The sequence below is a fragment of the Hyperolius riggenbachi genome, chromosome 1 (assembly GCF_040937935.1).
Source record: "Hyperolius riggenbachi isolate aHypRig1 chromosome 1, aHypRig1.pri, whole genome shotgun sequence".
NCBI classification, from domain to species: Eukaryota; Metazoa; Chordata; class Amphibia; order Anura; family Hyperoliidae; genus Hyperolius; species Hyperolius riggenbachi.
This window is the reverse complement of record NC_090646.1, coordinates 581,885,201-581,898,468: the sequence shown is the minus strand read 5'-3', so window position 1 is coordinate 581,898,468 and position 13,268 is coordinate 581,885,201. Positions and strand designations below refer to the sequence as shown.

The 13,268-nt window shown below is 43.8% G+C and overlaps 1 protein-coding gene across 1 annotated transcript in view; it reads right to left on the bottom strand.

Moving 5' to 3' along the window:
* MAP1B (microtubule associated protein 1B) overlaps positions 1–12,863 on the bottom strand; it is a 133,741-nt gene extending 120,878 nt beyond the window's left edge. The window contains exon 1 of the mRNA XM_068248227.1: positions 12,580–12,863. Within this exon, the coding sequence (XP_068104328.1) occupies positions 12,580–12,760 (181 nt within the window). The 5' untranslated portion in view covers positions 12,761–12,863. The remainder of the gene's footprint in view (positions 1–12,579) is intronic.
* Positions 12,864–13,268: the final 405 nt, after the last annotated feature.

The window sequence follows — 13,268 nt, the reverse complement described above, 5'->3', positions numbered from 1 at the left end:
CTCGCCCTGGGGCAATGGGGTAGATTGCAGGAAGCACCAATGCTCAAAGTGTACGCAGATAAGATTCCTAATGAGGCAAATGACTACCATCTACAATTCATCTCGCAGTGATGAGATTGCAGCAATTTATTGTATTTTTCTTAACTTTGTAAATCACTATTGCCATTTGTGCGCTTCTTAAATGGACAGACAGACATAGATAGGCATACAGACAGAGACAGACAGACAGAGATAGATATATAGATAGATATTTGAGTCTGGCATGGTGGGTTGGCACTGCTTTCCCAATCATCGTGTAACCCTAACCTCTCCCATAGTGTTAACCACTTTGTGATGCCCAACTCTGGGTCACCAGAGTCCACCTCTGGCTTTGGAGCTAGAGCTTTCAGTCATGCTGCCCCTACTCTTTTGAACTCCTTACCACACCCAATAAGGACAGCTCCAACCTTGAGGGTGTTTAAATCCAAATTGAAAAGCTCCATATAGTCTGGTATTTATGATCACATAGCATGTTAATGTTCGGCCTTGTGAACAGTGGAAAACAGGTCATGGAAGATATTGAGATGGATTACCGTGTTGTTGGAGCTGCATGTCCTCCAGCAATCTCTTGAAATGGGAGCTTCTGTTACAGGTATGAATGATGGGCGGCATGTCAGCTCCCCTGGACTACATAGTACAGCCCAGGCAAGCTCATTTCCACTGCAGATTGTTTAAAGTGCATAGATCACCAGTACAAAAAAAAAAAACGGAAATATTCTACTGGTGCTCAGTACACTGCAAAGTAAGCCTGAGATAATTCAAACATAAAAATGTATACTTACCTAGGGCTTCCTCCAGCCTCCTGTAGTCTGTTGCCTCCCTCGGTGTGCATTTGCTCCCGTCCATTCTCCTGTAGTCAGCCCGGTAGTCAGTCTTACTGCACATGCACAGTACAGCGCATGGCTGCCTCCTTGGTCACGTTCTGCACCTGCATATTTAGTTATGGAGGCGCAGGGACAAGGCCATGCATGCGCAGTAGTCCTAGACTGTTACAGATGCTGACTGCGGCAGAACAGATGGGACGGGATGCACACAGGAGTACACCCACTACAGGAAGTCCCAGGTAAGTATAAATCCTTGTATTTGATTTGCCTAAGTTACACTTTACGTACAGTATAATAGGCAGTTAAAGTAAGTATTGACAAAAGAGACAAGAGGTTAAAAAAGAAAACAATTCTTTCAGCAAAAAACATTTTCTGTATAAGAAGAATTTCATAACAGTGATCGATTAAATTCATTTTTTGGTTGGGGTTCAAATACTGCCATGAGAATAGAACAATGCAGCCCAAAGCTTTTCTGAATTCAAAATTATAAACATGTTCTTTCCATTTGAAGCCGAAGCCAACTATTAATTTCCAAAACCAGCAGCTGAAATTGCTGCTCTCGGCTGCCCTAGCAACAGTAATCTCTGTGCTCTGGTAAGAGTTCTGTTGCCATGAGGCTGTCCAGAGGTTCCCACCTTACTGTAGGAGTAATTACCTGCATGAGCAAAAGGCTTTGTTACTTAAAAAAATCAATGACTGCCAGTAAACTTTAATATTCCTATCTACCCTTGTCCTTTAGAGGTAGTGTGGGTGGAATGCCTTTGTTGTACATGCACAAGATATTAAATTAACGTAATCAAAAGAAAAAAAAAAGATGAATCTTTGCCATATATCGCATCAAAATAGCTGAACTGGGCAGCACAGTGGCATAAAGGTTAGCACTCTCGCTTTGCAGTGCTGGGTCTGGTTTGAATCCCAGCTGAGGCACTATCTGCATGGAGTTTGTATATCCACGTGTCTGTGTGGGTTTCCTTCAGGCACTCCGGTGTCATCCCACATCCCAAACACATACAGGTAAGTTCATTGGCTTCCCCTAAATTGGCCCTAGATTACGATACATTCTTATGCAAGGCAATAGGATCAGTTGACATATGTCTGTTTGGAACATACAGTGATGTGAAAAACTATTTGCCCCCTTCCTGATTTCTTATTCTTTTGCATGTTTGTCACACTTAAATGTTTCTGCTCATCAAAAAACCGTTCACTATTAGTCAAAGATAACATAATTGAACACAAAATGCAGTTTTAAATGATGGTTTTTATTATTTACTGAGAAAAAAAACGCCAAATCTACATGGCCCTGTGTGAAAAAGTGATTGCCCCCCTTGTCAAAAAATAACTTAACTGTGGTTTATCACACTTGAGTTCAATTTCTGTTGTCACCCCCAGGCCTGATTACTGCCACACCTGTTTCAATCAAGAAATCACTTAAATAGGAGCTATCTGACACAGAGAAGTAGACCAAAAGCACTTTAAAAGCTAGACATCATGCCAAGATCCAAATAAATTCAGGAACAAATGATAACAAAAGTAATTGAGATCTATCAGTCTGGTAAAGGTTATAAAGCCATTTCTAAAGCTTTGGGACTCCAGCGAACCACAGTGAGAGCCATTATCCACAAATGGCAGGCCTCACTTGCCTCAATTAAGGTCAGTGTGCACGACTCCACCATAAGAAAGAGACTGGGCAAAAACGGGCTGCATGGCAGATATCCAAGGCGTAAACCACTTTTAAGCAAAAAGAACATTAAGGCTCGTCTAAATTTTACTAAAAAACATCTCAATAATTGCCAAGACTTTTGGGAAAATACCTTGTGGACCGACGAGACAAAAGTTGAACTTTTTGGAAGGTGCGTGTCCCGTTACATCTGGCGTAGAAGAAACACAGCATTTCAGCAAAAGAACAACATACCAACAGTAAAATATGGTGGTGGTAGTGTGATGGTCTGGGGTTGTTTTGCTGCTTCAGGACCTGGAAGGCTTGCTGTGATAGATGGAACCATGAATTCTACTGTCTACCAAAAAATCCTGAAGGAGAATGTCCGGCCATCTGTTCGTCAATTCAAGCTGAAGCGATCTTGGGTGCTGCAGCAGGACAATGACCCAAAACACACCACCAAATCCACCTCTGAATGGCTGAAGAAAAACAAAATGAAGACTTTGGAGTGGCCCAGTCAAAGTCCTGACCTGAATCCTATTGAGATGTTGTGGCATGACCTTAAAAAGGTGGTTCATGCTAGAAAACCCTCAAATAAAGCTGAATTACAACAATTCTGCAAAGATGAGTGGGCCAAAATTTCTCCAGAGCGCTGTAAAAGACTCGTTGCAAGTTATCGCAAACCCTTGATTGCAGTTATTGCTGCTAAGGGTGGCCCAACCAGTTATTAGGTTCAAGGGGCAATTTCTTTTTCACACAGGGCCATGTAGGTTTTGAGTTTTTTTCTCACTAAATAATAAAAACCACCATTTAAAACTGCATTTTGTGTTCAGTTATGTTATCTTTGACTAATAGTTAACGGTTTTTGATGAGCAGAAACATTTAAGTGTGACAAACATGCAAAAGAATAAGAAATCAGGAAGGGGCAAATAGTCTTTCACATCACTGTATCTGTTTGTTCTGATTAGTGGAAATAGAGGCTGTCCGGTATGCAAAAATTCCAGACATGGAGCAAATTCTGAAGAAATCAATTGAAGTCTATGAGAACAGATGGTGTCTGTCTCACTAGTGTGTTCACCGCATATTTTTCTGCACTCTTCTCTGGTCTTGACTGTCTTCTGTCACCTTCTGCCTTTGGATCCATCAGCATTGTCGGCGCTTGGGTCCACTACAGGGGACAAGACCTGCTATACAGACCGGAGTCCAGACAGAAGAATTATGGGGCTTTCCAATGGATTACAGACAAATGGGAATCCTCCCTCCCCAATGGGGATTCTCATTGGTTCACAGGATTCCCATTGGGCTGTCGCAATAAAGAGCACCATAATGCTTCTGCTGGGACTCCAGTCTGTATAGCCATGCTTGTCCCCTGCAGTGAACCGGAGCGGCAGTGGACTCAGATGCCAGTGGACTCAGATGCCGGTTCTGGTCCAGTGGACCAGACAGGTCAATGAACACTGTGATGGAACATATGTGGGGCACAATGTATCTGCACTGTCCTGCGTCCAGCGTTATCTGAACCTGGCCTTCCGCAAGTCTTTGCAATCTGTTATAAAGCCAACCTACTCATCCTCTCTTTCTTGATTATTTTTCTTTCTTCCTCTTTTTCTCTGCTTTTCTTATTTTTCTATTATCATGACCCAAATGTGTTGCCAAGAGATCTAGAGTGCCAGATCATCTTAGCCAAGGCCCTTGTTCTCCTACTTTCCCCGCCTGCTCAAAGCCACTCTGCCATGTGCCATACAATTGTTCCCTCCGGTTAGACTTTCTATTACCTGAATCCCATTATATATGGTCAGCCCAGGTTTGAGTACACCTGGTGCTCACAACAACAGGTAACAGCAATGGGTGTGCTGCCACATTGGTAGTTTCTCAATAGACTGCACCAGGTGCTGGCCTGGATGGGAACCATCAGTAACGTGTTTGTCCTACAGAGAGGTGATCTGTGTCACAATTGGACTTAGTTCAGTTCTTCATTTCATGCCCTGCACTTTCCAAGGTGGAAATTTCAAGGGTTGGATGTCAAACATGTGACAAAGGAGAATCTGAAATCAGGATCGCCTTATATTCCAAACCCACTGAGAGGAATACTCCTTTCCATTACTCAAGTATTTAAACTTGACACCTGACTGATGTCTTACCCATCTCAAAACATATTTGTGTTATGTGGTGCATCTGTAATGATCCCACCCAGCAAGACAGGCAGCCGATAGAATGACCACAGTGTTTTTTGGGTTCTGTTTTTTGGAGATGTTTGGAGGGGAGGGGATACAGTCTAGACTCCATTTTACAGACCTCGGATGACACATAGCAAATTGAACAATATTATTCAGGATACTTATTTTTACCTTAGTTATTCTGGTTTCAGTGGTAAAATCTTATATTTATATATAGCAGAATATTAGTATGCTGCCCTGCCCCCCTCAGTGATGTTCTGCCACGGCAATTATGTCATCTTACCCTCTTCCCCAGTTAGAAGTTATACATATTGCCAGCAGTAGAGATGCCAGCACCTATGATACATTTAGGAAAGTAACTAAGGGGTAAGATTTTATGCTTGGACAACGCAGGCCTAATCATTTATGAATATTGTATGAAAAAAGGTTATTTTTTTAGCTTATAGGACAACTGAAGCATGAGAGATATGGAAGCTGCCATATTTCGTTCCTTTTAAACAATACCAGTTGGCTGCCAGCTCTGCTGATCTGTTTGGCTGCAGTAGTGTCTGAACCACACCATGCAGCTAATCTTGTCAGATCTGACAATAATGTCAGAAACACATGATCTGCTGTATGCTTGTTCAGGTCTATAGCTAAAAGTATTAGAGGCAGAGGATCAGCAGGGCAGCCAGGCACCTGGTATTGTTTAAACATGAATAAATATGACAGGCTCCATATCCCTTTCACTTCAGTTTTCCTTTAAGTCATTTACTGCAAAGTGTCCCTTTAAGTCCTGAGACAGGTTTAAAGTCTTTCTATGATGCTGCCCCATTCATACAGCAAGGCCATGGTACACAGCAAAAGCAGCTCTATGGAGAAGCAGAATATCTCTAAGTAATACTAACTTAGGTTACCTTATCCAACAGGTTCCTGCTACAACCAACTGCACCCCCACAATCCTACGTACACACCGTGCAGCCAGACCCTTGCCAAAAATACACCAAAGCCCTCATTCAAACGTCTGAACAAGACAAAATGTAATAGATGATACACTTGTAATATAAGCAGTTCACTCATTGTAGTTCCAGAGCCATTATCAACGTAGTGGTAAAATGCCAAAATCAGACAAAGGCTATTTTTAATGCAGGGCTGTGGAGCCAGAGTTGTAGTCGAGGCAATTTTGGGCACCCGGAGTCGGAGTTGTGGTTTCGTAAACTGAGGAGTCGGAGTCAGATGATTTTTGTACAAAATCCACAGCCCTGTTAAGTATTAGACTAAAGAGTCGGAGCCGAGGAGTCTGAGTCGGAGCCATTTTGAGTACCCGGAGTCGGAGTTGGAGTCGGAGTCGTGGTTTCATAAACCAAGGAGTCGGGAGTTGGAGTCGGAAGATTTTTGTACCGACTCCACAGCCCTGTTTTAATGTCATCATCACTCACATAACATGGCCTGTCATTCAAAAAGGTCTGGCCACCTTGGCTACATTTTAGCCTGCTGAGGGCTCCACAGACCTGGCCTGTGACTCCCCCGCTGGGTTCTGTGTTCCCGGACTGCGGATTACACACATAGCATAAAGTATGTTGTACAAGCAACGTGCATGTTGTGTACAGAAAACAATTGGTGCTATTTGCACAACACCTGTTATGCTGCTTCTGTAAACGTCAGTAGAATTGTGTGCGCACGTCAGTTTTACCAACGGTTTGTCAATCTGCCATCACGTCACGAGAACCTGAAGGGAGAGGAATAGAGGGGCGGCCATCTTCATTCACTTATAAACAATGCCAGCTGCCTGGCTGTCATGCTGATCTTTAGGCTTGAGTTGTTTTTGAGTCACTCACCTGAAACAAGCATGCTGCCAGTGGTGTCAGAGCGCCTGATCTGCATGCTCATTCTAGGCCAGTATTATAGGCAGAGCATCAGCACAAAAGCCAGGCAACCAGCATTGTTTATAAGAGAATGAAATGGTATCCTCCCATCTTCCCCTCACTTCAGGCTCCCTTTATTGATTTACTAGAACTAGCAAAACGCACACTACCAGTCATAATCCTGCTTATAACACTGATTAAACTGCATAGGCATGCTGAACATGGGATGTGATGTGCAGGGCTGTGAAGTTGGAGTCAAGGACCAATTTTTGGGTAACTGAAGTCAGAGTCTGTGTTTTTATAGACTGAGGAGTCGGACTCAGATCATTTTTGTACCGACTACATTGCCCTGCAAGGGCTGTGGAGCCAAAGTCAAAGAAATTTCGGTACCTGGAGTCGGAAGTTTCATAAACTAAGTCAGATGATTTTTGTACTGACTCCACAGTCCTGGTGATGTCACAGGAAATGGCGCCCATCCACACAGGAAGAACATAACAACTGATAAGCAGGAGGTACAGATCATGTGACCACTACGTAATTCAGGTATTTAAAAGATGAATTGTATTAAGAGACATGGATATAACAGATCTGCTATCTGCAGGCTTTGCAGCAGTGCCTTTTGTTTTTAGACTACTGCTTTGATGAAAAAAAATGTTAATTTAGTAAAAACAGCCAATAAGGTAGCCATTAACGATACTATCCAGCGGCGATCGATTGTTTCCAAACAGATCGATGGGATTGATCAGAAAAATGGATCGATCTCATCAATCTGAATGAATTGGCTAGAGAAAATTAATCTCGAAATGGACACGAACGATATTTTCCGATTGATTACTGAGGCCATCAGAGACGATCGAGCGGCCGCTGGATTGTATACTTATTGGCCACTGTTACAGGACAGGTGCTCCTTGGAAGAGCTGTCAGAGACAGACTATGAGACTGACAGTGCTTGCATAGCAAGAACATGGGGAGGTGTGGAGTGATGGTATTACGGTATTCTCACATTCACATTTTTAAGGACCACTATTGTAAAAAAAATAGTAAAATTTAAATGATGTATAAAGTACATTTGTCCTACAGTAAAATGCACTACGAATTACTTTTTTCCAATGTTGCTGAGTTGTAAAAATCTGACAGGTGTTGGACTAGTCCATCTACTCAGGGGGGTTCTCAGGGTTTTTCTTCTTTTCAAAAACATTTACTGAATGGCAGTTGTTCAATGCAACTACCTAGTGTGCAAGCAAGAAGGGAGGCCAGCATCTTTGTATAGATACTTTTCAGGAAGTGCGTTTGTAAAGAATAAAGTAAATGCTGAGGATCCCCCATGAGGAAGTGGACTAGTCCAAAATCAGATATTTTACTACCTACTGTAATTGTCAGCAACATGGCAAATATGTAGCTTATTTTACTCAGGAAGAAAAGTATACCTTACATGTATTTTACAATTTACATTTTTTTGCAATAGTGGCCCTTTAAGTAGATAGATTACAGAGTAACATATAATCATGTGTCATTCCTTTTGTTATTAATCACAAATTGTCGTGCCACAAAGTAGACTTGATCTCAGACTGAGGCCTCTTGCACACTACATGCGATTCCGACTTGCGATTCTGAGGCAATTTTACATGCGATTTGCGATCTTTAATCGGTACTGCATGCTCCGTTTTTTTCTTCTTACTTTGATAGGCCAACATAGTGTTAGTTGGTCAGGCATAAAGGGACTACCTAAAGTATCTGTTCAAAGTCCAGTATATTCCCTAGTTTATCCTTCTATTAGATACATTTGGTAAGATGGTATCAAGATTGTGTCATTAACTGGCACATTAAACTATATACATGTGTTTCCTGATGTCGCTGCCCTCCTCTGTACCAGTCCATCCAGTCATATTGCTGTCCGCTAATGCCTACTGTTCCCTGTAGGAACTCTAAAGAGAGTGGCTCTCGTCTCCCCACACCCCTGCCAACCTTGATCAGCACACGCTTCTTGGCTAGGAGCCAGAGAGTTAGCTAATACACAAGGAGGGCTGAGCTGCCCGCTTGCCGCATGGTTCAACCACCAATCTGCCAAGCGGCGAGCGCCATCTGGCTGATGACCGGATGGTAGCATTTGTAACCACCTGTGTCAGCGGTTGACACCCCAGTGCGGTAATTGCACAGAAGAAGACTGTCTCATGTAATCTTTAGCAGGTGGCCGATGCCCACTTCCATCTACGTGGGTCATATGTAAAATAACAGCCTTTTTCAAATAATTAATTAAAAAAACAGTTTATTTTATACACACTATCTGTTGATTATTTCTCCACAAAATCACCCCCTTCATTTAAGCATATATTACATCTTTTAACAAGGTTTTTAATCCCTATGTTGTAGTAGTATCACACTCCTCACCTATGGATAAGGTAATTTGATGGGGGACTTCATGTTAATGCTGCTGAACAAACAGTGACCAGTGTGCAGTCATGTGACAAACGGTGCAGGGACAGAAGAGGTTAACCTGACAGATGCAAGTGAAATTACACAGAACACCGTGTGTGTGCAAATGGCTGTTACTTTCTGGAGGACCATCAAACATGTCAAAATTGGATGAATGTATCGATCAAGATGTCTTGGGAAATGTTGAGCCGACATGGTCAATCAGTTGAGTGGCGATAATGGCGTACGATATGGTTAGTAACAAACGCGACATAACTGGTGATGGGGAGGTGGTGGAGTAATGTCACAATGTGGATGGAAAGGGCGGAGCCAGCCACTGCATCCAGATCTCCATGACCACGCACAATAAATTGAAATGTAGTGTTTAGGCAAACAAAATGTAAACAGAGTATAAATACAATGTATACAAGAGGGGAAAGTGTAAACCAGTGTTTAAAAAAGTTGCAATCTGTTGCTGCTGCTAGAGATAATGGTATCTGTTTTTAGGGAAAATGACCATTTGCCTAATGCTCTCCATGGTTCAGTTGAAATGAATGAAACTGAAGATATCCGCTTTAGGATAATTATTGTAGGCCTTCGAAGCACTAATCGCCATTTGCCACCGTAATTAATCAGAATATCACTTTATAAATATGCTAGCCTTAAAGGGCAATTTCTGATTTTCTTTACAAGGGGTAGACAAAAAAATCAAATCGTTCATCAGTTTGCCATTTATTTATAAAGAGGCGCCACAGACGCGGTGTTTCATAGTTCCTGTCATACCGCAGTAACACACCAACTCTGAATGTTCCTCACTTGGAATGTAGTGAACTTCCAGACACTGTTAAAGTTCAATGGACAAAAATGGGTAATAAATATTATTTACAATGCTGGCTGGCTTAGAATATCAGCTTATCAGCAAAGGCGGAGCTATACTTTACAGATCAGATGACAGGGGAGGGAACTAAATCCATCTAGGTAGGTATCTCCTGTATTTATTATCTTTGTCCTTGGAAGGTCAGTCACATTTGCAATAAATATATAATGATAGTATATAATGACAGCTACAGCGCCACAGAATATGTTGATGCTTTATAAATCAATAACAATAATAATACTTCTGTGTATTACACAAACATACACTATCCCTGGCCAATATAAGAAATAGTTTCCCTATATCAGCTAAGCTGCATTTTACAAGTATTCTGACAGGCTATATCAGTTCTTCTGATGATGCCTGCTGCATGGATGTCCCTGATGTCAGACATAAGCAGGCAGCAGCACTATAGCTAGTGGCAGACAGTATCTCTGCCTATCTCTGTAGAGACAGCTCCAAGGTGTGGCCTGCCTCATCTCCTGCGATCAGGATGTTTAAAGAGACAGTAACTCCACTAGCGTACCATCCAAACCATCACACACTGCGTATTGTTACACATAAATTGCTTTCTTGACATGACTTTCAGGTACTTTTAGTTCCTCAGTGACAGCAGCTGCTCATTACTTTCCTAGGCCTATGTCCTTCTATAAAGAATTCTGTATTAAAAAAAAACCCAAAGCTATGTCTTCTGCCTCTTCAGAAATGTAAATACTCCCATAAACAATCATAAGAGCCGAATAAAGATAATAAGTAATAACATGTTTACACAAAACGTTACTGTATAACAATATGGGCCACCCCTGGTAGAACTGCATGACTCATCCCACCTCACTCCCTCAACAATGACACAGCTGGGTGTGTTCAGCAGCGACCATGCACAGCAATACATCCAGATGCCCCTTGTTCCCTTCAGTATCCAAACACATGAATTCATATTAGATTATTTTTCCTATTAGAGCAATCCATGGTAGGGGAGTCAGGCTGCATCCATCAGTAGGATATGAGGCAGGGAGCGGATGCTGATGAAGATGGTGGCACAGGTGAATGAGGCAGCAGATCAGTGACACAGCAGCATCCTCTATGCACAGCACAGGCTCCCCTCTCTGCTGCTGATGCTGCCTGGCTGGAAGGAGCCTCTTTGTCCACTGAGTGCTGCCGTACGCTGCCGTGGGGACCGCAGTGCGGACTGCGCCACGCCCACCAGCCGGCTTCCCTCTGCTCTGCAAGTGTCATTACAGCAGCCGCTGGTGCAAGGGCAAGGGGCTTATTACTCCAATATAAACTGATCAGCAGCGCTCCCGAGCCAACACGTGTGCACAACAAGCACATATATCCTGACACAGCAAATAATAATCATGTCTTATCTAATACAATACATAGTGACAAGTCCCTTAAAGGAGCCGATTACACCGAAACGTCACAGCAGGATGAAATAAAGGGTTGTAATAGGCAAGTGTGAGCCAGTATTCCCTCCATCACTTGCATAGATACATTGCTCATATACAGCTTGGGCTAGCAGCACTAGCAATCCATGGGTTGTGACTGCACCTGGGCCCCTGTGCTGGACCAGAGAGACCGCCTAACTACTGCATTGGCCCTTCATTGGTCATAACAGCATTGATCAGCTCTATCTGTGCTCTGAATAATAATAATGATTTTCCCTTCCCCTGCTACACATCTCTGACACCAGTCTGCAGCTGTTCTTGGAAAGCAGTATATCATGCAGCTGTATTATAAATGAGGCAGTACATATTATATACATGTATGAATATATTGGGGGTAGTGTATATCATTAGCACTCGGGCCCATGGATCTGATGCTAGAAGCAACGCACAATATATATACAGTGCTGCAGAAGAGCACCATGACCTCTGACGTGACATAACAGCAGGATCAGCCTGGGCCATTGAGGAGGATGGATGGATGGGGTGGGTGTAGCAGAGCTGCTGTCACTGGGTGGGGTGAGCAGCTTGTGTCCTTGCTGGCTTCCAGTCGCCCATGTGCTCGCAGGACACAGCCCAGGCGCAGGGAAGACAGCCGAGTCATGGATTCTCATCCTTCATGCAGAAAGTTGCTGTGATTCCCTTTATCACCATCTCATGAAATAAGCCATAGTACCTCCAGATATGCTTTATGTGACAATGACAAGCCATGGAAGCCGATCAGCAGCATCCGCCCACAGACACAATTATGACAGTGCATTAGAATAGGAGTTTCTCCCAGAGCCCTGAGCCTGATGTGAATGAGACAGCAGAGAGAGGAGGGAGGGGGAGGGAGTGCCTTCTTGCCAACTGTTAGATCTGCAGCCCACCACATACTCTACAGAAAAGGGAGTGGCTGCTCCACATTGTCTTTGTTTCCCTAAATGATGATCAATGAGACCAGATTCCCTTTCCCAGCAGCAGCAGCAATATGATGCCACCTGTATACATGGCAGCCACACGCCCTGCCCTGGCCAGGCACACACAGGCAGCATGCATGATCCCCAGGCAGAGGTCAGCAGCAGCAGTAATATGATGCCACCTGCATACATGGCAGCCACACGCCCTGCCCTGGCCAGGCACACACAGGCAGCAGCATGCATGATCCCGAGGCAGAGGTCAGCAGCAGCAGTAATATGATGCCACCTGCATACATGGCAGCCACACGCCCTGCCCTGGCCAGGCACACACAGGCAGCAGCATGCATGATCCCCAGGCAGAGGTCAGCAGCAAGTGGCAGCAGATCAGCTGTACAGCCATTGCCTTACCTCGCTCTATATTGGCGATGGCAGCCCGCAGATGCTCCTCTGTCACTATCTCGCCCAGCACCACCAGCAGGTAGAATTTACTGTCTAGGAATCTGGGAGACAGGCTGGGGGAGGTGGAGGAAGGGTTGAGGATGCTGTTAGACGGATCGGGGTCCACCCCTGGCTCCACCAGAGTTGCCATCCTTGCGAAGTTGCCCCCCTTGTTGTGTGGCTGATCTTCCTCCCCCGCTCCGTTAGGTAGAGCAGCTGAGAGCAGACAGGGAGTGAGCCGGGGAGGGGAGGCAGGCTGCCTTTTATATGGGGAGTCTGGGCTGGGACCCTGGGAGGAGAATCACGCTAGCTGCTGCTGCTGCTGGTCTATTCCAGCATCCACGTCTGATGTCATCTGCAGCAAATCATCATCGCCTCCGGAAGCAGAAGGGAAGAGGTGCTGCTGAGACAATGCATTGCACACACACACTGATGCACAAGTGCCTGTGAACTTGTACTCAGGAAAGTGTGACATGGGCGACATGGACATCTTTATCTATAGGGATCATCTTAAATGGACTTTCCTGGAATCCCATATTCTTATTTTGATTTATGGTGTTAAACATATAGGTATAAACATTAAACTGCAATACATTGCTGCCCTATAGCTTAATTCTGCTCTAAAACAATCATTTGTTGAACTTTCCCTTTTCATGCAA